Below are 26,921 nucleotides of genomic sequence, written 5' to 3' on the forward strand. Positions count from 1 at the left end.
AAGATAATTATTAAGACAGGTTTAAATAGTTAAATTTTATTACACGGCAATAGAAAAAGTACTACAAAAAATATGATTGTCGACGTGAGTCATAACGATAGCCGCGGGTCGGTGAGAGTACGGACTTGAGGGAACGACGGTCACGAAAAAAGTAAATCGACACGGCGAGCGATGATGGCTTCGAGCCCGTAACGGCGAAAAAGCTATCGCGCGCGGCGGGAGAAAAAGTGTACGAAAAGTCGTCGCGGGCGACGTAACAAAGAGAATAAATATACAAATACAATAAGTTAAAATAATTCACACAGTGAATGATACAAGGAACATAGCAAAAAATACAATAATAAAAACGTTTACAACGTGATACATAAATACAAAGTTAGGAACAAAATGGTAACGACAATAATAAAACCATAGAGTAATATAGAGTATTACTCTATGAATAAAACGAACGCGCTAGCGTAAGTGGTGATAACCCGTCGTAATCACCACAATCTTATAACACCGAAAAAACGAAATAACGACCCAGAAAATACCAAATGATGATGTCTTATGCTTTATAACAAAAACACACATACGACAAAAAAGTAATATATAGCTCAACGTTTTATAAAATGTATATTGTATAAAAATTTTCATTTTTATAGTAGTTTTTTTTTCTTTCATCACCACCCGCCACTCATTTCGTGTTTCTTACCTTTATACACGTATTTTATAACATATTATGTGCAACAAAAAAAAAATATATATATATTTAATAAACGCAGACGATAAAATAACCTTGTTCTATAAGTTATAATAAACTGAAAGGAATATTATAATTAAAATAATTAAAATACACGGACCAAAATCAATTCATAGTTATAATGATTAATATTATAATAATATGTAAATATATTTATTAGATTCTGAGCGGAGCGAGGAATATATTGATTTTACCATAGGTATGTTTTTTTTTTTTTTTTTAATTTTTTTATTTGTGTCTGTCATCACGTTTTGGGGCAGTAAAAGTGCTTCGATTTTCGACTTCAGTACCTCGTTCGATCAGAAAGTGAATATAGTTGGTACTTTGGGTGAAAATTATTTTTCTTCATAATTGGGATAAACAAACTAAAAATTAAGGGGAAAACGGGAATTTTTCCGCACAATCAGTTTTCGACAAAATCGATTTTGGTTTTTGATGAAACATTAAAACAAATGACCATATATACATGGCATTTTCACCGAATGTTTGTATAAGTATTTTCTATTCATCATACAATTTTCAAAAAATGTCGACTTAAGTTGAACTAATCATAGGCATATGCAATATTCGATCATTATTAATTTTTTTTAAATTTATATCTATAACAATTTATTTGTTGGATAGAAAAGCTTGAAAATGTAATACAAGGTTCCTAACATTTTTTACAATAGCAGTTGAAAAATAAAAGAAATATATAGTCACAATTTTTTGTTCTTAAAGTTTGAATTTTGACAACATACATAAAAATTACGGAAATTATTTTATGCTAGTAATTCAGCAGGTTACAAGTGGTTAACTGTAATGGATGGAATTAAATTTGAATCCATTGATATTATATCATTAAATACGAAAAACGATTCTGAGCGGAGACGATTAATCTGTCTAGGATATATTATAGATTATTATTACTTACCTATTAAAATATATTTGACTTTCTGGTGGAAATTTTTTTTTTGTCATTTAATTAATTTCAAACGCTTGTAAAAATTTAATTTAAATTTGTAGTGGACATTTTTTTGTGATAAAGGTAGACAAATTTATAAAGAATCTTGTATTATATTTTTAAATTTTAGATTTAAAAATAAATTTTTTTATTAATTTCTAGTATAGATAATTTTTCTAAAAAAAAATTCTAAAAACTAAAATTTTTCTATTTTAGGTAAATTCAAAAATACAATTTTTGAAAAATTGAGCATCTTGAAGTTTTTATCATTACCTCCAAAATAAGTTAGATCTAGACTTTTTTTGAAAATTCCATCAAAAAACATACATTTTGAAAAAAAATCCAAAAAACCACTTGGGAGCTAAACTGCATTTGTTCCAAAAAATATATATATATCAGAATTAGAAAAAAATAGAATATTGATGAATGTAATAAATTAAGTGAATAAGAGAAATAATATTATCAAGCATTGTATTTTGATGTGTTTGCGATGATGGGTGGGATTAAGGTAAAACCATCAGAGAGTTTGTGAAGTACTTTATTATGTTTGACGTTACTTCAACATTTCTTGAATAGAAATATTGAATATGCCAACGCTATAATAATTATTGTGTTTATACAGAGCAACGTAAATCTTACAAGTAAAAATAATCAACTGAAAAAAAATATTAAAGATAATAAAACTTAAGGAGATAACGGATAAGAAAACCTTTCGGAATATCTCTAGTAATTAATATCGCTAGATAAGTACTATATTATATAGGTATTAGTTAACGTAGATATATATAAAGATGTTAAAACACTTAAATAACCACTCAATATAAAATAAATAATGTTTATGTTTCAGCAATAAAATATATACTCTCTGACCATTTTTTGAGACATGGGATGTTGTCTAATTATATTTATTGAGTTCTTACACTATGGCATTTCTGAGACGAAACGTGGAAAAACTAAAGGCAAAAACGATCTTGTAATGGTTCAAAATCGGATCAAAAATTTAAATAACGAAAATATGATTTATTCGTTTGGCGGCCAAATCGCGTGAACAGGTCACCACCGTCTGTTGGTTTACGAGCCACATGAATGGCATGAACGACGCAAAATGGCGTCGTATACCACAACATCAGCATAAATTAAAATTTGCACAACACTCACCAGGTTTCTGCCATTATAGTTCGTTTCCGTTTCTAATCTCGATTTTCTGTAGCCACTCACACGGTCAGCAAATTAAAAAAAAAAGGAAATAGACGTTGGTTTTATTCAAACTAGCAGTCAATACATAGTAGAGTTAAGAGTAGTAACACACATAGACCTTGTACTACTAGATAAGAACTTTGTGTAACGCCAGCTTTATAAGCACACGATCAAAGATGTTATATATCTTCAATCGTAATAACGAGCGGCGAAAATACATCTCGCAGTGATGTAGGCTGTCTTGACGAAAAATTACAGTGATGTAGCCTGTCTTGACGAGAAAATACAATAATATATAATATATCTTACCCTATACTACTACTACTACTACTACTATCTCGTATCTCCGCGTGCATATTGAGTAACGAGTAAACAAAAAACGCCTTACAAGCGCTTTTTCATTGCTAGTCTATAGATGTAATATAACTGGAATAAGATCTATGGTTATATACATTCTCTGAGGGTATAATAAAAAGTAGTGTCTTGATAACTCAAAAAATATCGTGTTTTCAACGATTTTTTTATCACGGCGATGTTATTGTTTTCATGGTCTCGAACTGTCGTATATGCACTTTTCAATGATATACCTCTATCGACACTAGAGTTACCAAAAGACCATAAATTAACCGGTTACAGTTTGATCCTCTAGAAGTCGATATCGCTACCTTTACTGCTTAGACTTTCAATCTTCAATGACCATAAATTAATCGGTTACAGATCAGATTGAAAGGAGTATACTTAGAATGGTGTGGCTACTCAAACAAAACATATAATTTTCGGGTCGGAAACACTTTTTATTCACTTATATAAACAAACACGAAACAATCAAACGTATCGCAGTCCTCACATACCGCGACTGCCTCCTCTTATTATACTTTTTGCCTTATATCTAGTTTACATTTTAACTGCCTCAGCACATTTGCTTCCTTGGCCTACTCTACAAATATGATTACTATTTTGTTTATATACATAGTCACCTATTACTACAGAACATAAAATATAATATTATAATAGATTTGGCAACCAGAGTTTTTTTATTATATATGGGTAGGTTAATTCGACAGGTATAATATATTAAATGCTTCTATTGGTATTTTTTTTTCATTATTTTATTACTGATATGGTCTTTTGAATTTGAACAATACGCGCATGATGTTGTTACGTGTTGCGGCAGTGATAGTGATGTGAAGTGTTTTTCCTTTTAAAAGTAATGTATAATATAACTTCAAAATTGAAGAACCATACAAATAGTATTAAACAACCACATACATTCGTAAATTTTGTTTATTTTTATTAGGTATTAACGTATGTATTGTGACATGTAATGTTCAAGAATATTTATTGAGTATTTCAATGCCAAACATTCAACGCAATTAACATTCAACCCGTTGACATTACAATACTTAATACTTTTATAACAAGTACCAGTATATTCAAATGTTATTATAATATACAATTTTATAAAATTATTTCCATAATACGATGACAATTATGTTAGTATTGTAAAATATACAAGTTCCAAGAGCTTCATGCGTGATTACTGATTACATATTGTTAAAGACACGCGAGTTGTAAAAATAACGATACAAAATGAAACGGCCAATTAAAAAAAAAAAGAATAAAACTGTAAACAACGATGTATATAAAATAAATAAATATACGGTGTAACGTACGGTAATCATATAATATTTTTATTTTACAAATGAAACATAGAATCGACCTAAACAACGAATTCGATACAATATACGAATAGAATGCGTATAGGTATAATACTATTAAATGTACCCCATGTACGTAACACATTTTCGTCGATACGATCGTTTGTGTTACACAAAATATTTTATACTTCCAAATAAAACATTGACTGAAAACTGTTCAATTCGCAGCAAAACATTATACTTTACAAAACGTTATAAATTAAAATTAGAAAATTTGTAGCGAATACGAGTAATCTGTAGGAAACGAATCGTTAATCATATTTAACAGCAGTCCGTAGCGGTCCGATTCCGTGCTTAAAGCCACCACCTTCAGATAACAACTACATTTATTGGAACGACTGTCTATTGTTACAAATACAATGTGAAGATCATCCGTAAAAACAGTAAATGTGTGTTTGAAAAGACGATCATTTACTATATAGCAAAACATTTGATACTCGCAGTCGGTACGGAAAACGAGTAAAAAAATAATATCGACTTACTGGGGTTGTATTAGTACAGCATTTTATACTATATTATGCGAAATTCAATGTCGTAATATCTTCCGGTATAACCCGTCCTACATTAATAACATACCGATATCAATCTCGTATCGATATCTTGTCGATTGTTTCTTAAAGACGCATTGTACCATTAACATTTTGTTGGCACAGTAAACGTCCGACTTACACTCATTTTACGAGCGCGACATGATTGTCGTGACATTTGTACAATTTTACTATTAATACTTAGAAAGCTTAATATTATTTTCAATTATTGATTTTTTCATGACCTTTGTAAATCAGCCGAAATACACTGTTTCCGTGTCAGTTTGGGATCGATATTACCAAATTAGTTGGAGTATAAGGTTGACCGTACTGCAAATAGAATTGGCTGTTGAATATTGACTGATAAAAACTTTCTGCTCAGTTAAAAGTTCTTAAAATATACCCGAAATTTGAGTGCAATTATTGGTTTTCAATTACACTTTTGATCAGATCAATGTTGACTCAAATTCCCAAAGTTTAGATGTAATTAAAAGCATCAGTTGATCACACTCAGAACGAAAATATACATTTAACAATAAGGTACAAATTCACAGTTTTGTTTAAGTTCTTCATCAAATTGTTTGATGGTTTTTTTACGAGTTATATAACGTTTGATTAAATAATATTGACAATGTTTTTATTTTAGTCAGACTTCATCAAAATACTGGAAAATGGGCATTTTTTGTAGATGGTTAGGTACCTAAGTAGATTTTTATAACTACTTGAGGCGATATTTATCATTCATGTGAATTTATGCAAATGAGATTTTACCTGCAAGAAATGAAAAGTTATAAAACTAATTTGGCTTTACATTTTTGTATTAATTCAATATTAGAAAGCAATAGCAGTAATTTACTCTAAGGACCAAATTTTCAATGATAATATATATCATCCAATCTATATATTATAAGTTACCGTGTTCTCGGTTTTTTAAAAATGACTTATTCTGATTTTAAAGCGTATTAGTGAGCTCGATTTTGGATTTTAGGTCTGAGGTATATGAAACCCATCTCTAACCAATCAAAATTAAATACAGGTAAATATTTAGTTACAAAATTAGATTTATTAAAACGTCAACCACTGAAATCACATTGGCATAGTCTATTAAGCTAAACTGCTAAACGATGAAAGTATTTCGATGTAATATTTGTGTACGAATTATAAAATGTTAAGAAAAATTGTACAGTTTTTATCTCTAATCGAAATCTTATGCTTCTGTATTTATTTAAAGGAATAATAAATCGAGTTTTCATGTTTCCGCTACTGTTTATAATTGAAAAACGAAATAATTTAAATAATATAGGTACTTGTATAAAATTTTACTTGGTAAATATTATTTCTGCCGCTTTAAAGTACAAAAATAAAATTTTTTTTTTTTTATTTTACTGCAGCAAGTAGGTAATAATGATTTTTATTATCGGTAGAAAATGAAATGTTATGACGTCACTTTAAAGACGATTAGACGAATCGAAAGTATATAGTTTATTTATTAAACTTAATAATCTTAAGTCGTATTAGATACGACTGCAGTTATAAAAAAAAAACAGCAGCCATTATACTATGTGAACATTTACTTATCCCTACCAAAAACAATCCTAGTGACATGTGCCAGCGACATATTTCCTGTCTTAATACCATTAATGTCATCCTTACGCAAACCAGAGTTAATAGCATGTCTACGTTACGAAAATTCGTATCTTAATGATAACAATAATGTTAAGCACACTCGTGCCAGTCAAATGTTCGCGTTTAAATATATGACACGTCTCATACGTGCAGCTACAATAATAAAGCTGCGCCTTATTTAATATGAGTACAATTGAATGCAATTTATTTTTCCGCGTGATATGATAATCATACGATACCTAAGAAGTGTTAGTTATATAATAATGTACAAAACAAAGGAAAAAAGAATCTACAACAACACATAGCATATAAATTAACCCGTACAGCCGATGATAATTCGTCACGTTTTGAATTTTTTCCCACTATTTAGGCGTGCCCTCGTGGGTGCGGCTCTCAAGGAAATCGCCTTCCGTTCCAATTTTCAGAGGAAAACTAGCCTTCTACTCTTTTTACAACGCGCACATACCACGCCCACTTTTCAATTTAACTTGTTTTTCCACATACATTTACGTACGCACGCACAAAAACATATAAAGATACATACATACATGCATACATACATACATACATACATACATACGCACTTTTCACAACAAACAAACAGATATATTATAATATATTCTATCACAAGAGGCAACAGACAATATTATTTTCAATTCTATTCGCAAATGCTCACCCACAAATAGATTGACGAGTGGCGAAAATAATTAAAAATGTTTAGAAAATAATTAGCAACATTCCAAACAAAACAAAAATCACTCAGCTTATGTACCTACATAAGTATATTTTGATTTTTGAGATAAAATAAAACATTCTCAAATTCGTAAAAATAAAAAGGTCTGATCACTTAAAATGTGTAAAGTAAAAAAAAAAATGAAGATAAAATTTACAAATTATAGGTAAATTGATAAATTAAATTAAACATGATTTTTTAACCTGTAACCTATTACCTACAAATTAAAATATTCATATTAAATGCTACCAATTTAATACATGCATTAAAGTACCAAGTTTAAATATTGAACATAAAAGAAGTGATAATAATTATTATAATAAATGCAGTTATAACTTAAAAATATAAAAGTACTTTATTTATGTAATAAGTTAAAATAAAGTTCTTATAATATGTCAATTATACAATAAAATATTCATTAGTAATTTATACGTCATACATTGTTTTCAAACGGTAATTTATCAAGTCATACTATATAGATTTGATTAATATGTATATATATATATATATGTAATAATGATATCCACAACCCATAGAATAGAAAAATTAATGTTAAATATATATTAAATTTATATTAGTTAAAAATATGACACATTAAGATAAGTGCATCCATAGATAGTCTGCTAGATCTCAATATAGCCGGAGACAGACTTGAAAGACTTTTCAACAGACTTAACCAGACACAACTATTGCGGTGAAAATGTAAAATATATTCACTTCAAGCACATACCAAAATACCTAATGTCCTATCCATGTATATATTATCTATGGTTAAGATTGGACAAGTGCCGGTCGAGTCAAAGAAAATAGTTTAAGTAGATAAGGCATGGCATATATTAAAATATTTATATAATAAAAATTATCATTATAAAAATTACGCGTGTTAACCATTAATTATAAGAGTGCAATCATTAATAACAATAATAATAATGATAATAAAACAGTTTAACTCCTACCAAACAAATATCTCAGAAATTTTTTTTGACGTACAGTAAAAATTATCGAAAAGAATTGTCGTAAATAAATTGGTTAGTAAATTAGCAACGAACTAAAAACGATTAAATTACCAAGAAACTCTATTCGTTGGTGAAATGTAGGTATATTGAGTGCATGTGTATTAATTGTAGATTAACGAATGAGTGCATTTAGCTGATACATTCATACAATATTAAAAAATATATAGTATGCATGGTAAACTTTATAGTAAAATGAAAGTATTTTTAAAATTCAATAATTTACGAAACCTAATTTCGGTAGAATAGGTATATAGGTATAAATCGATTTAATGTATATCAATTGTTTTCGTTAAATATTTAAACTTAATATTTTTTATTATTTAAAATCTATCCGTTGCGGATAAAGATGAATGTAAATTACTCAATTCAAGGGTGGCTATAATTGTCTAAGATTTCAACAAGTAGAACCGACTAAAATGCATATCAAGTGCTTTAGCAGCAATCACAAGAGCGAAAACATTATCAGTATTCAAAATTCAACATGTTACAATCTATAATTACGGCTTACTGTTGGCATGCTAATAATCACATAGATTTACCTTAATAAATATAACTAACGTAGGTACAATAATACAGGCTTAAAGTAAAAATAGCGAACCGAATGTGCGTAAATAAATAGAAAAACGTGCAAATTGAAACGTAAACATTCGCCGGACAACTGTATTTCATAAGTAAACAATCGCTGGTATTCACTACACAGCAATGTAACAAAAGCCAGAGTACCTACAATTTTCTAACATATTTGGAAAACTATTCAGTACATGTCGGTATAGACTAAAGTTACCAAAGTCGAATATTATTTCCGTTCGATGCAACACATGGTAATTTGCATCAAAGATTACGTTGTCGTCATATTGCAATAATTTTGGAGAGTAATGTATACGATACAAACTCAAATCATGTATTTAATTGCATTTTTCAAAATGTAAGCTTGAACTAAATATAATTGATTATATTTTTACTGTACGTATTTGGCGCACATATAATGTAAATAAATGATAAACTAAAAAATAATTTTAATAAGATAATACACACTTTCTAATGATATAAGTCAAAAATTACCGAATAATCGTCATAAACTCTTAAATAAAAATTTACTCACTTGAAAAATTCATAAATTAATAAATTGTGCTTAAACCATCCAATATAGATTATATGAAAGAATCTATTATTTTTCTCCACACCTAACTAAACAGTTTTAAAAGTAAATACAACTTATAATATATAAAAACCAATTCAACTTTCGATACTTTTATGTCATAAAATCTAATCCTAAAAACAAAATAATACTAAATAAATAATTCATGGAAGGAATTTAGAATTATTGATAGGTAATATGTTCATAATATAAATCTATGAAAAAGACTTATTATTTAAGTTTAATTTTAATTATTTTAGAGAAATTATATGAACAAGTCCAAGAACAGAAAATTAATATCCATAAATATTTCAATTGATATATAGAAGTTCAACAATCAAATAACAAAGCTCTGAAAAATGTAAAAGGTTTGATATAAAACATTTTCTACATTAAGTCAATTTATTAGCAATTGTGAAAATATACTAATATTTTAAAATAATAATACATATACAATATGTCCGAAATCTCTATAAAATCATCTTATTCAAAATATTGAACTCCTAAATGACTAATTTTAGTGAAAAATAAGTATTCTTATATCTATACCAACTTAAATAACTGTATCAATAAACTGAGCAATGTTACTAAAATACAAAAACCTCTGAAACAACATAATGAATAAATTAACGACGAAAAATATTAATACAACAACGTAATAAATTACTAAAACTAACAAAGACAAAAGTGTTACAATAATAGTTTCTACAAGTGTACCCTAATGACATTGGAGAAAACTAAAGCTTTTCTAAACTCAGTGTTCTACGTAATATAATATACTTATTATTAATAACGCACCCTGTTTAAATAATCGTTTCAAAAAAGTTATAAATATATTATTTATATATATTTTAAATAAAGCAATATTATAAAACCTTTAATACAAATTAAAAATTGCCTAAAATATCTTGTACATAATACAACTCGTATACATTTATAAATTTATATTTGTGCTTTTCATATTTGTTTTGTTTGTGACTATAATTTTGTACGCTAAATATTAAAATTATGAAGTCATACATTTGTACATATAAGGAAAATTTAATATATCAAATCACACATAACGTGCAATTGTTATCTTAGAATTAAACGTAATAATAAAAAATCATGATTAACGATAAATATTACAAAAATTACATTTATATGATGTATATATATGTATATGCATATACCATATACATAATATATTTTTGTTATTAAAAAATTACCCAGAAATATAATAATTTTACGTAGAAATATTTGTTTTTATAAATTATAATGTAATGATTCACGCCCACGCGGGGTTTGTACATAATGTAATAATTATGAAAACGTATATTATATGTATGTATACATACATACATACATTAATGGTATATTAAATGATTCATAAACAGAGCGTTAACATATTTAACTGTAATACTTAGGAATACACTTTATCGTGCAACGAACAACAGTGAAAAGAAAAATATTCCTGAATACCAAATGAAAGTATATTACATTTTTGATCGTTGAACTTTTCATTCATACTGTCAACCTTTTCAACGGCGGTTAGGTCGACATGCAGAAATAATAAAACCGACATACTTTCTATGTTCCTTTTATAGTATAATGGCCTTTTCGTAAATCTCGTAGTCAAAAACTTTGATATCTCATTTTTGTATGTAATTCACATAAAGGTGAAGTCGTGAATTAAATCCCCTTAAACTTGATATAACATCAGAAAAGTTTTTATCAATTGTCCAAAATAATTTTTTTACAAAATTGAAATAAATTTAAAAAAAAAATCGGAATAGTATTATAAAGTGTTATACAGACTTATTTAGATTATAGTTCCTTTTCTCATCTCATTGAATAATTATTGTAATCAATCCTATTTTTAACTTATTGTATTTAAATACAACACGAGTTATTATAATCTTCAATTATATACAATCATTTTTTTTTTTTTAATCGTATCTATAAGTAAAAACATATTTGACTTATGAGATTTTCAACTATTATTTTTTTTTTTATAAAAACTCAGCAAATATAATCAAAATTGATTTGATAAAACATACTCGTACATTTACAACCTTTTTGTAAATTTTTTTAAATTTTGTAACCCCACCGCGCGTGGGGGTATCTACTAAATACTAATATTCAAAAAATATTATATCCAGTCAAAAAATATAACTATTTAAAAAAAATGTACATTATTGATAAGACAGTATTATTAATTGATGGAAACCCCAATGTAGGTACCTAAATTATATATTTTTTATGTTTAATTTTCGTATTCTACACACCAATGTAGTAATATTGCATATACAGAACGCCGTCTTATTAATTTTTGACATTTACTTCAGACATTTATCTTTAACTTATATTATGAGAACACTTTCTAGCTACATAACGTAAATTATTAATTATGATTTGAAACATATAGTTAACTACTATAAGTTATAACTTTGATTAGAGACGAGAGTTAATTAACATAAAATATTAACAAAACATAATCAGACGTAGATAAAAATTGTATTCATCCAGAGATATAAGAAATTATTTCTTGTGATTTTACGAACAAATAATTTCTGAAACATTAAACGTCGTTACCAGGAACCAATAATATGAAACTTATTTTTTATTTTAATAATAATAGTAAATATTGAAAATTAATCTACACGGTAATCTTCTTAATGATATTCCTTGTTCAATGTCACTCATAATTTAGTGGTAATTTTGTTAAATGATAATTTTATTATTTCTTACGATGTCAAAAATGTTTCTACAAGAGACTTTTATTTATTGATTTCGGAAAAATTTAATTTATGATATTTCCGACTTTATTGGCAGAACCCTCCCTTATCACATCAACAATGTTTTGTCTGATACGACGATTTGTTGACGAAATGTATTGAAGAGGGATTGTTAAATTGTTATAACTTATATACATCATTTAACCGAAATTGTGGAGCGATTCATCATCGAGTATTATTCTTTCTATAAATAATTATATTTTTATATCCAAAGGGGATGAAAATTCAACCACTAGGATACGAAAAACCGAATTGATGATTCCTGGGTCAGATACCTTGATAAAACGAATAAAAATAAATAATTTTTAATTTTTATGCCCGCAAGAGTACTACACAAAAATTTAATGATTAACCAAAAAAAAACTAAACTCCTTAACAAACGAAAAAATCGAAGTATATTATTATGTATTATACTCTTGTATGGTAGTAGAAACGAAGCGGTAATTTTAAACTACCATGCTTTAGTATATGAATGCAATTTACCGAGATGGAATGAAATAATAGAACTGTTGTAATACACAAATGAGTACTGTAAACATCCATCAATGAAATACGAATTAATAACTTATAATATAATTAACAATATTGTGTTTCGAAATTTCAACTGCGTATGTGTCTGCTAAGAATTAAAACAATGCATGGTACATGATTCCAGGTGATGACAGCTGCCCAACAACAAAGCCTGGACACAACGATCGCCATGTCGTCGGAAGAACACGAAGACCAAGAGCCGTCTAGTTCAAGAGATTTGTAAGTTAATCCTCTTCATGTCAAATAAAAAATTATATCAGCAACGTGTTTCGCGTTTTATCATATAACATAACAGATACCTGTATCTAAGTTATAACAGTAATTACTTGAACACACGGTTTACGAGAAACAGCCTTAGTATCGTAAAAATAACAACAACAACAACAACAACAACAACAATAATAATAATAATAATAAAAGCAATAAATATACATCATGCATCGTTGACGAAGTGCAGTTTTAAAAGGTCACCCATTCCCCGAATTGCACACACACCACGGATGGCGCCTCTAGCAGACATAACACAATTATTAAAACGCCTGACCTGACATATTCCGTTAACTTGTTAGCGCGTTTGCTTGAGTAAAAAACTAACACACGGACGCGTGGGTTAACAGACAATGTGACGGAGAAGGACTGAAGAAAGGGGTGGGATTAAGAGAACGCGTGTGCGTATATGCTAGAAAATCGGACACATATATTGTCAACTTCACAAATCGAATTCAATATATTATTATATTATATTTTCGGCAATCGATGAAAATCTATCCAGTTTTATACCTACCAACCTACCTCCTCCCCTCCCCCACACACATTAACATAATCAATATAATATATATTATATGTGTTGGTATATATATATATATATGGACTGAAAAGCCAACACATTGTTTCAGAATTTTATATATTATTTATACATAGTAGGAGCTTTGTGCACAACTGAAAATGGGCTAAGAAAACAATAAGATATCACGTTGAATTTTTTTTCTTAGACTTCTGAAGGTCCCCACATCAAGGTATCTATTTGCATAAGGATGTGTGAAAGATAAAAAAAAATAAAGCTGAGCGTCAAACACCTTAAAAACAAACGAATATAATACACAAGATACTACATAAAGTGTGACAGATAGAACTGACTTTTGGAATAACTTTTGTTCAAATTAGTATTTTTTTTTTTTAATAAGTGACCCTGGCGCTACATAAACAATACCTTTTTTATATTTATTTTTTAGTACTGAGAATTAAAAAATTAAAAGTTAGTAAAAAAAATTTTGGATAAATTCAAAATAGCCTATTTGTGAATCAGATTATAAGAACAATTTTGATGGTAAAAAGATTTATCTAACCAAGTCGAGTAGTTTATTTTTTAGTATTTTTTTGAAATTCAATATTCTTTTGGTTAAATTAATTTGGAACGTAATAACTTTTAAAAAAATATGATTTCTGACATGAATATATTTTTAAATTATTTACTTATCATATAATATTAACAATTTTTGCCGTAAATTCAATTAGCATAGATTTTTTTTTTTTTTATCAGGTCTTTCTTTTACACCTGTATATTAATATTGTGATATAAACAAAATGGTCATTTGCCTACGTGGTCGTATAATTTTTAATCTACGGGTTTGTCACTGTTTCGGATATTGACCTAAGTAATTTATCAAAATAACTAATACAACGCGCCCGCCAACGGACAGCCACGAACATGGGATATGTACAAATTTAATACTGCAAAGCATATATTAAGATGAATCCATATGACATGTTTAATATAGAATGTTTAATGTGTATATATTATAATAAATATAATTCTGAACTATTTAACAGCAATGAAACAATAATAAATCTTTATGTCATAATATTGAAATTCGGTATCGAACGCGTATTACATTCAGACGATACATAAAATAATATTATGACGTGCTGCCAATAGGTTGATATATAAATAATTTATAGAATATAGGTAAAATATGGTTTTTCTTACGGAAAATTAAAACCGGAACTCGACAGTGCAATCTACGCGTGACATTATTTCTGATCGATTGCTTACGCAACCTAAAAAGTATAAATATATGTATATTATATATACTCGAACATATTCCCTTATCCTACATATTATAGGGATTTTTTCAACACAAAAAATACGCCAAAAGTACATAAAACATAAATATATGTACATATATAAATAACGCGCACACATGCCTTATACGTAAACCCAACCAACTGAAGTCCAAACAGAAAATTTTTAAAATCTACCTATAACTATTTGAATAAAACGTGAACTCGAAATATCCGAATCGTAAATGATAAGAAACGCAATATAATATTATATTCTACACCTCCAGAAATTATAATCCATTTGAAACACATTATACTACTGTTTTCTGTTACAATACATGTGTCAAGACAGTATATATATATTCTATACATATATACCTATAATAAATTAGTTTAAGGCTATTATTTAAATAATTTCCATTTTTTTTTTTTTTAATTATTAATTAATGTATTTAATAAGTCTTAATATGTATTCAATAATTATTCAAATTTTTTCTTATTTTTCGAATTCTTGATTTTAAAAATCGCATTCACAAATGCCTCTGAAGTATTTGTATTAGTGATTGATATTCAAACAATATTCACACTCAATAAAATATGTAGGTCATGGAGCACATACGAAGCAATCTACAAAATGACACGCGCTCGACATTATTGGTTATATTATTGAAACTATTGACAATTCTATAAAAACCATATTAAATCGTATTAATATAGCATACTGATATAATAACCGTAAATTCGAAACACAATATCTGGAAATTCGATATTATTGCATGGGTAAACCAATCACACCAATTTTTATCTTGACAACCGCCAGTCTTGATTCTTGACTTATGGAATTATATGATTACTCATGATATACCCGTAATATATAATCAGAATTTTGGTACGTAATTGACCCGACCGTTTGTTAAATAGCTTTTCATGATTTTGACCATGTGTCACCATGAAAGGGTTCAAACGGAAATTAATTATTAACAGAAGTGAGTGGAAAGACACATAACTGCACGTTCGTTTAAATAAAGCTACAAACGACTGTGTCGGTTCAATACTAACGAAAAATATGACATGCGGGTAAGAGGGAAAGGATTTGTGTATAAATGGCTAAATGTCAATCTCGGTGGCGATTACCTTAGTATGTGAAAAAATAGAGGAAAAAAATTTGGTGGTATGCGGTAAATATTTTCAAGTAAGAAACGAACGTGTGCATTCCCGCCGTAATTTTAAAACACAATAAATATTTTGTGTTACTGACAAATTCATGGACAAATATTGATAACTCTCTTTGTTAAATGTAATACACTAAATGCTTTTGTGTAAAGATAAAATAGGTGGACAACAAATGTGTAATACCCCCCCTCCCATGATGTGTGATATGGTAAAAAAGTCAATGTCTTCTGAGCAGAATATTTCCGCTTAGACATAGTGCAATTATTGCGAATAAAAAAACGAGCTGACTCAGAACATACAAATGTATACTATTATAATGGAAATATATATTATGTTAGTTATACTTTTTGTTGATATTCTGATTCTGATTTTGTTATTTTGGCACCAGAGTTGGTAGAAGTTGTGGTAAAAGGTGGTTTATCATTTGTTTATTAGTCCCATAAATCGATATTATACGTTTATTTTATCGTTTACGAATCGGAAAAAATTACCCCAAACGAACGGAGGAGAACAATTTTGGGCTATAATGACGAGCGTGCTATTGTATAATTTGTGAAGGATAAACAAAGCCTATATTATATTATTATGTATTAAAATAATACCTACCTATAACTAATATGCATTGGTGAAATTACGGGTCAAGCCACTAAGGCCAAGGCCTGACCTAATACTAACTGGATAATATACTGACATAATAAAATTTAAATAAAAAAAACTTATTTTATAATCATAATTCTCATTTGGCCTGTCCTAATACAATTTTATAGTTTCGCCTATGCTAATATGTATTTATAATATACACGAGTAATATTATAGTATTATACCTAGTTTGTATTTCACATTTTCATATATGTCCAAAACGACAGAAAGATCACAGTTATCCGTCGGGTTTAAGCAATAAGTCTAAAACTGAGCGAAGCGGATTTTTAAATGGCAATAATTTATTATATACTTTGTAAGGAAAAATGCACATTTTGTTCAAAAAGCTTTGGCCAAACAGAAATATCAAGAACGAACCCTAGATAGGTACATCATCTCTTATATTATACGTACTTCATATTATATTTTATGATTTTTTATACCAATATTTTTTATATTTTTTTTTTTGTGACAAAACTGAAAAAAAATACACGTCTACTTTTATAATGAAACATACTGATTTCCGAGTTCTAACTTCCAACGTAAACATTTAACGGGTAGGATGGAAATTACAATGAATTTTGAAGTCACGTAACATTTAATTTCTCATTAAATTATTCAAATTTCTGAAACGTAATAATTATATATTTATAAATTTTAAGTAGTCGGTTGAAATTCAACAAACGCACATGTTTAAGAGAAAGAACCCTTTGATGTTCGTAACAATTATAATTTTATTGATATTTAATATTAAAACGTTCTTAAGAACGAATTTATTAAAAACTATTTATGTTAGGAGGCGGATGCTACACCCGCATGTGTCGTCTCCGTCTTACACACGTACTAAATCGCAAATTTTCATTCGCTAGATTTAATATTGTGCTGTTAGTTTTGATATTAGAGTGAATTGGCCCATTATCAAACTTTTTGGTAGGAACATTATCTGTGTTCTCAAGTTGGTTTTTTACGATATTTTAATTTTTAAATGAGTTATGTGAATTTTCAAATACTCACACTGAACATGCTCATAACTCATTTAAAAATTAAAATATCGTAAAAAACCAACATATAATGTTGGACATATAATGAACACAGATAATGTTCCTACCTAAAAGTTTGATAATGGGTCAATTCACTCTAATATCAAAACTAACAGCAAACTATTAAATCTAGCGAACGAAAATTTGCTATGTAGTACCTACGCGAGTAAAACGGAGACAACACACGCGGGTGTAGCGTCTTCTTAATACTGTAAACGCGACTATGAAGTATAATTATCCCGGATAGATACGTAAAGAATTTATAGATTTTCGTATGGATTAAAGAAAATGTAGAGTTGAAAATTAATAATGAAATAAATAAGACATGAAATTGTATAGGTACACCAAATAAAACTAATTTTCCTTCGTGAAAAAAAAATATTCTTATTAGTACTTTTTATGTATATTTTATTTTTGTTCGGCATAATATGGCAAAAATAACATCTTTTATGATTTTCAAAATAATCGTGACCCCCCGAAAAAATGTGTGAAATAACAGATTCTGACGAGCATCGTTCCGAGCTATTATTATAGCTTCCGTTGAAAATATTACCACATTACCGTTTTACAAATATTTGTATCACTTTATCATACCACGCGCAACCAACGATTCCGTTGATTTGTGACTGTAAGACACAAAACAATATTTCCCCGCCATGTCGTGGTGCTTTTCTAAAACGCAGACGCTGATTCCCTTGAGACATACAAGCAAATGAAATTTTAATATTTTATGCGTGTCATCCTCGTTTGAGATGAAAAACGTGGGTCATCAACAAATTAGTAACCAGAAGTGTAAGATGAAATGTCATGCTCATTAATTTTAGGGTCATTAACATCTGTAGGAGAGGGGTATATTTTATCAGCCGCATACCCTGCAAACAAAGTCTGCGTACGGCTATGGTGATGTAATATCATAGATGTGGATAATTTAAATATTTAGAAATCACTTTTAAATTTCTTCTAAGACATATTCCAACTAAGATCACTTCAATCGTGCTTTTTCGTTGCAGGCATTCTTCTAATTAAAATTTTGGTAAACAATTAAATAGGCACAGTTTAAAAAAACTAATATGAACAAACATCGCCTGTATGATACTGCTGCGAATGGTCTAGTCAGTTATTTTAATTTCTATTCTTATAACTTAAACGTTTATTATTGAATTTGTTTGGATAATAATAACTTTTTTAATTATAACAAATAACTGATATCTTTGAATTTTGTGTTCAAAATGTTTAAAATATTTTGACAAGGTAAAAAATACAAACCTATTAATTGACCAAGCATTTAATCTAACTAAATATTTATTTTTTTACACAATAATATATACAATCTGTACAATTATGCACAATTAGCATATTTGATAAGGGTTACAACAATACATGAGTACATGAGTAAGAAGCCACCCACTAATGGCACTTGACTGGAAGTTGTATGAAACTAGCTATACTTATAAATACTGATTCATTTTTTTTTTTTTTTTTTTTTGATATTATTTCCCTAGCAAGTCATGGCACCAGCTCCTTTTTAATAGACACTTGGGGTTGCCAGGTAATGTTTGGGTGGATAGGTTTTTAATGAGTGAGTTTTGGTATGTTTGCAGCCGGGCATGAAAGATTTTGTAGAAACGTATAGCTTCTTCTGTCACGGTTTTAATTGACAGGTCATTATGTATAGTGTAATTCGAAACAAATGGTGGAGCATTAGTTATTTTCCGAAGAGCAATATTCTGAAATTGTTGAATTTTGTTAGTATTGGACGCTTTTGCTGTACCCCATAGTTGAAGACCATATGTCCATAGAGGTTTGAGTAATGTTTTATACATAAAAACTTTAGTTTTTAAACTGGAGTGTTTGTTATTTGTGAGTTTTCGTTCGTAGTCTGCGAATACAGGCGTCTAAGGCAAGTCTTTTTATACGGATATGGCTATTCCAAGAGACTAAGAGAGGCGCTTGTCCAAGTTAAGTCCAAGATATCTAACTGAGTCAGATGTGGGGATAAGTTTGTTATTTAAATAGACATTAGGACAAATGGAATGGCATAAAGTGAATGTTGTATGTACTGACTTATTGGGATAGGTGTAATGCGCCAATCGGTGTACCATTCAGACATTAGGTCGAGATGAGTTTGAAGATTTGCTGAGGCCGTAATAGGGTTTTTGTCAAATGATATGATGGCTTTGTCATCCGCATAATCAGCTACAATAGTATTTTGGGAGATAGGCTGACCGGAAGTGTAGATATTAAATGAAAGGGAGAGAGGATTCCACCCTGGGGAACCCAGCTAAGATTTTCTCGATTTTGGATACTGAGGAGCCAAACCAGATTTGAAAATGGCGGACGCTTATATAAGACTGCAGAGAAATTATTTCAGTTTAAAAAGTAATCCCTCGTACCAAACTCTATCAAACGCTTGGCTAATGTCGAGAAAGGCACAAGTGCAATAATACTTGTTTTCAAGGGAGCACAAGATTGCGTCAACTAATCTATGTACCTGGTGTATTGTATTATGCGCTGATCGAAAACCAAATTGTGAATCAGGTAATATCTTGTTCCTAAAAATGTACGGTAACAGCCTTTTAAGTATCGGCTGAGGGTGAGTTGCGGCCCGACCTTTCGTTTCCGGTGTTGGAGACCGGTGAATTCCGGCCCGATAATATTTTAGGTATAGGTTAGTTGCGGCCCAAGTAATTATCATTACATATGTACCTTACTTATATAATATATATTATATTATATACCTATTACCTATGTACCGTATAAACGAAATGTTCAATACGTATGGGAAGTTATATTTTTGTATACTAGGTATAATATGATAAAGATAATATAGATCGTTTTATCTTATTATCTGCCATATAAGACTTACATTATGAATGCTTTGATTTTTTTTGGACATTATTATCATAATATATTACACCAATTATACTTTTATTTTATTTACGACCAACGACCAATATTAATATAAGAACGACAATTTATACTAGAAAATACCTACATAATATCGTTTATATACTATTACTATATATAGACATATAGTATATAATATATATATATTATATATGTAATATATACATTATTGTATGGCCGCAATTCGTACGTACCTTTCATAAATCCGGGCCGCAACTCGTACGTACCTCTCATAAGCCCGGGCCGCAACTCGTACGTTATTTAGGGTTTGGGCCGCAACTCACCAACACTGTAAGTATCAGTCTTTCTAATATCTTACCTAGAAAAGGTAATAGACTTATTGGTCTGTACGAGGAAGGCAGATCATGTGGTTTGTCTGGTTTAGGAATCATGACTATGTTTGAAAATTTCCATAAGAGTGGGAAGTAAACTAAAATTTAAAAAAATATAATTTCATTTATATTTCTCGGTCATAATATGATTTTCGGAAAACTACGCAGCGGCAGTCTGTTTTTAATAAAACTTTCAAAATGTCTTTTGCCCCAAGAAGAGTTCACTAACAGTTAATGGAGCTGAAATCTCGTGGGGTTTAATCGCTATCCCATTAGGCTTGACATATTAAGGTCCATAAATTTGAACGGAGGAAGCGAACTAGATTTAGCAATATTCTCGACTATAAATGATTTATTATTTAATATAGTTTGAAGATTTTTAACGTTTTCTTTTGTTTACTAAATCTAAATAATAAAAACATCCCAACAATATTAGTACCCAATTTAAAATTTTTATTAATCAGCATACAAATCACACAACTATAAAATGATTTATGAAAACTCGATAATAATATAAAAAATGTACTTAGCATGTATCTAAGTGATAACGTCAGTTGTTGTACTTAAAATCCATTAATTTTAATAAATATATAAACTTTAAACATTTAGTATCATCAAACATATATGGAATATATAAAAAAAAAAAAATTGTTTTAAAAACCATCACAAATATGTTTAATATTAGTAATTATAGTGTTATTACCAATATTTATAAAAACTATACATTTATAATTTCGCTGAATATCTTATAGAAATGATCTCAACGAAAAAACTACAAATCGCGTTGTTTGTATAGTTTTTCACGCATAGCAATAAACGTCTTTAATACCTAATAGAAAAGTCAAAACCATACTTTATTTTTATAGTTCTATTACGAAAAACGTCAAATAAAAATCGATCAATTTGGACAGTTTTTGTTAACGAGATATACATAAAAATGAAACATGTGATCCGGATAAGTGAATCGTTATTGATCCGATTGCAAGTAAAAAAAAAACAAAGTGTATGAATATTCAGAAGAAAATTGTTGATGACTACTTTTGGAAGTCGTGGATCACACATATTACGGACATAAATTCATCTATCTGACGTTTCCGCCGTAAAGTGGAAATGGGTGAAAAATAAGTGAGCAAGTAGCTCAAACGACAGTTAAGATTATGGTCGAGCATGCTATTACTGGAAGAAAAATTCAGACATTTGACAGTAGGAAAACGAGTGATCGAGAATTGGAAGATGATTGTACAGGTTTTTTTTTAATAGATATTAGCTATGGTTACCGCTGCCGACGATGGAAGAATAACGCTTTTTACGAGACTTTTACGTACACGTCATTATTTACTCGACGATTATTATTAACAAATAGTATCTCCATTGTTGCGGGATGATCGGGCAGAAATATAAATGTAAATGTAAAGTGCAGATGTCAATCTTACTAATAATCCCGTCCAGTCGGCGATGGATGTAAATCATATAGACAATGACGAAATCGGCGGCACGACTTATTTCCCGCAACCCCTGCAGGACTATATATATGCAATATGCATAATATATTGGATGTGGCTGACCAGTAGGAACGGAATTCTGGTCGGGGAAATAAATCCTATTCAACCCACGAGGGCTACCAACTACTTAAAGGCACCGTGGCCGAGATTTCCACATTAAGTGCGAGGTGTCACCGTGCCGGTCCATTCAGTAAACCCAACCCTTATCCTCTCCCCGACTATCCTTGAAACCACCTTTTGCCCCTCGACATACGGTCATCGGTTATGTACAATAAACGTAGCGACCTATGTAGTTTTACGTACGCCACGTGATTCTTTTCAGTCTTGTTTCGTGCGTGACTAACACACACGTACTGTCCTTACATATTATTTTATTTAACGGGAATTCGACGACACATAATATATAAGTGTAGTTATGTAACTAATGTTTAAAGGTAAAATACCTGATATAACGATGCAATTTTGGATTTATGATTAACACAGAACCTATATATATACAACCATAAAATTACATCATTTGAAGGAACAATAGAATAGTTATATAATAACAATAATTAAATGACAAATACCTTTTTGATCATCAAACACAAACAATAAACAGTTGAACATTAATGGAATATGTATGCGTATTAAAGCTATTGATAAAAAATATCTGTTTACTATTTCTATCAGTACTCATTTCAATACAATATCACAAGATATCTACAGATATATTATAAACAGTAATTGAATGACAAAATTTTATGAAAACAGACAATGAGCAAAGTCGGTCTTTGGTCAGCATACATAATATTTATATATATATTGTTATTGTCGATACGCGATTGTCGATGTTTATAAAAGTCGTTGCATAAAAATTCGAGCAATCTGTTTTTAAATACAATGTACCTCTAATAATTGTTTATGTATATTCATTGTTTCGCAATTTATAAAGTTTAAGAACATACCACGTAAAAATACTAATTAACCATCAATACTGCAATATTTTATAAAACATTTAGATAATATTTTAAGCCATCCAAAAATACACGTATACCTGCCAAGAATATAAATTAGTTTCTGAAGTTTTACACAGTGAACACTAAATTTTAATTTATTAAGACCCACAGATAATAATAGCTAGTTAAAAATTCTAAAAGTTTTTATTTTACTTATATCTAAGACCATCATATTTTTAATTTTTAAGCAATGAATGAAAAAATCCCATTCATTCGAAAATTTAAAATGCATCACAATATAAACGTGTTACTCGGAAAATAAGCTTATAGCGAAAAAGTATTTTAATAAACGACGCTTTCGTCTCTGTGTATTAATTTGGAGAAAAAACCCTATTCGAATTTGAATTACATGACCGAAGGACCAATAAGAATAATGTAAATATATTGTCACAGAATAATAATAAATTCCAACAAATCCATAGAGTGGTTTTCAATACCTAACTTTCATTCGCAAGTCGCAATAATAGCCATACAATTAGCTGAACGGCATGAATAACATTGATCGCAAGACGTCAAACCAGAACATAAGAGGATTACTCAACAAAATACAAAATTCAACTCTCAGGTCGCGCAGCAAACTCAACTCCATTGTTAAGCTACTTAATTTTTGTATGGGCGAAGAATCGTCGTGTGCCGTTGCTCGACATCAAATACTTATAAAATTTAATTCGTTTTTGATCCTAACTGGATGTGCATCATTCTATATCTTCGATTATAATTATGTTGATTCGTACACAAATCGACCACTCTCATTCGACGAGATTATTGGATACAGATCCAACAAACAGAACTACAACATTATTATGTAAACGACTATACGACAAAACTTGTTTATATCAAAGTGATGATTTTTATAAAACAACAATATTAAAATTTGAAATGCGACATTCTTGCAGAGTGCAATTTATAGCATCATTCATTAAATATAAATTCTGTAAATTTAAAATAATATTATATAAAATAAACCAGCTATATCGTTTAAAATATAATTTGATGCTACCTAAATTTTAAACTGCATTTCAACGCCATTCATATATTATATAGTATCTAAATTGAAAAGTTATTATATAGTGATTTTATTATTATATATCATAAAATAATGTTTCGTCAATACCATTATCTTCTAAAGCATATCAAACAAAACACGAGGCGACTAGGAGATAATAATTTAGCGTTTTATAACGCATACACATTGTTTTAAAATATCCCTATAAGATGGTTACTTTTTTCAATTTTTCCGTAAATATTTTTCATGTTCAAAAAAAAAGTGCGAACGCACACCATAATGAAAGTACAATTCATACCACCACAAATCGGGATAAAATATTTATATTCGAATTTCACAGTATGATTACAACCGTATATATATACATAATTCCCTAATCGTATATTTTTATTCGACCCATATATAATGACATATTGTCTGTTCTAAGTGTTACACGATAATATAGCGATCGGAAAATGTGTTCATTATAATTTATCTGCTCGGTATATTCATAGCCATTTTATAATTTTTAATAAATCACCCAATTATATAATATGTTATGTTGGCGTTTTAATACAAAACCGATAACGTTAAACATATTATAATATTCATTCGGATTTAACGCTTTTCGCACACATATAAACACGCGCATACATATTGTTTATCCATGGTTTTATGCTTTTCGAATTGTTTATTATAAATTTTAAAATACATACAGTGGTCATCGATCAATAGTTACAAGTCTCAAGTTACTCTCATTATAAAACCATAAATCATAATATATTGTGTATGACCTATAATAATAATAAAAATAATAAGTAATGACTAAGTTCCATAAGTGATGTAATGAACTCTTTTCTTCCTGTCATATTATTATCATAAGTCTGTAATTTTCATCACATGACACATTCTTCAAGCACTTTTTACGTTTAATTACATACGAATTATATATATTCGACATGTAGACATTATAGACATAATAATAGCTATTTTCTCTTTCTCTGTTTAAACGCGAATAAGTACTTACTCAAAAATTAACCATCGTTAAATAGTAAAGGTAAAAATATAAAAATAATATTGATATTAACATTTTCAGTGGAACACTATGTTTCAAAAGACCGACAAGACACAGACTACAACGATGACAAAAAAAAAAACATGGGAATTTAAAATTTAAATTTGATATTCGCAAACTAACCTGCTGGTTATGCGCCGCTAATGACGAAATCCCTCATTAATATTACGGATGCACAAAATTATACGCCTCATCGAAATCGTTGGATATATTATATTACACATAAAGGTATACCTACACCGGCTACGCCCAACATACCCATATTCGTATGAGCGATTAATGTTGTTCACGTCGTAATATATACATCGTATATTACAAGTTTTCCTAAAACGTATCCAATACACACCAGCTATACATATTATATAATATTAACATGTTATTATTATTATTGCGTTTCCGTTATATGTAGAGATTTTGAACGTATACTGTATACAACGGCGTTCGCTCCCTAAAAACGGTCGAGGTTTATTTAATTACAATCTTATCGCCTCACTACGATTCTCGAAATCTCACCCACCGATACACGTTTTAATATTTTATGAACAACGTGTGTCCGGGATTTAAAATTCATGTTGTTCGCTGAACTCCGGTAGTCATGGATGGAACATGAGTATCAACATATTTTTTTAATATTCTAGTTTCGATGTGAAACCGAGCCCACATAGGTGAAGGTATACAATAAAAACAAAAATTCGTTCAAAGTTTTAATTAATATAAAATAATTTAGAATGATTCTTTTTAATATACATTCATTTCAATAAAAAAAATATTAACCAAGCTTTTGGAAATGCATATTGTTTTTCCATTCTTGAATGTTATCATTCATCTATTATGCCATATTATCAAATACTTCGAAAGCAAAATATTTTCTGAGAATTTAAAAAAATGAATTACGAAAGAGTTGTTAATTTGAGCACTTAAGAATTTAAGACTTGTACTTATAATAATTTAAGTTAAGGTAATCGTGATTAGTGGACTAACATTTTGCAAGGTGTCTAAATTAGAAATATACTTATTACAAGGTAATTGACTATTCGATCAAAATTAAATTTGTAATGCATTGAAATTTTCAGAAAAAGATTATAATTCAGAATACGAAAATTAAATCAAAATATATGTCATTTTATAAAAATAAAAAACTTTAACAACACTAACGATACAAGAAGTAAAAATGGATTTTTTCGTCTTATGACGTAATATTATGTAGAGAAAAATGATTTTTAAAACATTGATACTTTTCCAGAAGATAATTGTTTGCCTT

The 26,921-nt window shown here is 28.9% G+C and overlaps 2 protein-coding genes across 7 annotated transcripts in view; one reads left to right on the forward strand and one right to left on the reverse strand.

The window, feature by feature from the left end:
* LOC107173585 (14 kDa phosphohistidine phosphatase-like) overlaps window positions 1–26,921 on the reverse strand; it is a 176,864-nt gene that overhangs the window by 119,967 nt on the left and 29,976 nt on the right. The gene's annotated exons all lie outside the window — the stretch shown is intronic.
* Window positions 1–26,921, forward strand: part of LOC107173579 (arrestin homolog) — a 110,001-nt gene that overhangs the window by 57,394 nt on the left and 25,686 nt on the right. For 3 of the 5 annotated variants that reach the window (XM_089225663.1, XM_015524165.2, XM_089225666.1), the window contains one exon: window positions 13,073–13,167. In XM_089225663.1, the coding sequence (XP_089081789.1) occupies window positions 13,076–13,167 (92 nt within the window). In that variant the 5' untranslated portion in view covers window positions 13,073–13,075. Of the gene's footprint in view, window positions 1–9,900; window positions 10,009–13,072; window positions 13,168–26,921 lie in introns of those variants that run through there. The other 2 variants (XM_089225664.1, XM_089225665.1) reach the window with 1 other exon arrangement.

The sequence above is a fragment of the Diuraphis noxia genome, unplaced genomic scaffold, assembly GCF_037042655.1.
Source record: "Diuraphis noxia isolate RWA-SAM2 unplaced genomic scaffold, SU_Dnox_SAM2 contig0004, whole genome shotgun sequence".
Classification (NCBI taxonomy): domain Eukaryota; kingdom Metazoa; phylum Arthropoda; class Insecta; order Hemiptera; family Aphididae; genus Diuraphis; species Diuraphis noxia.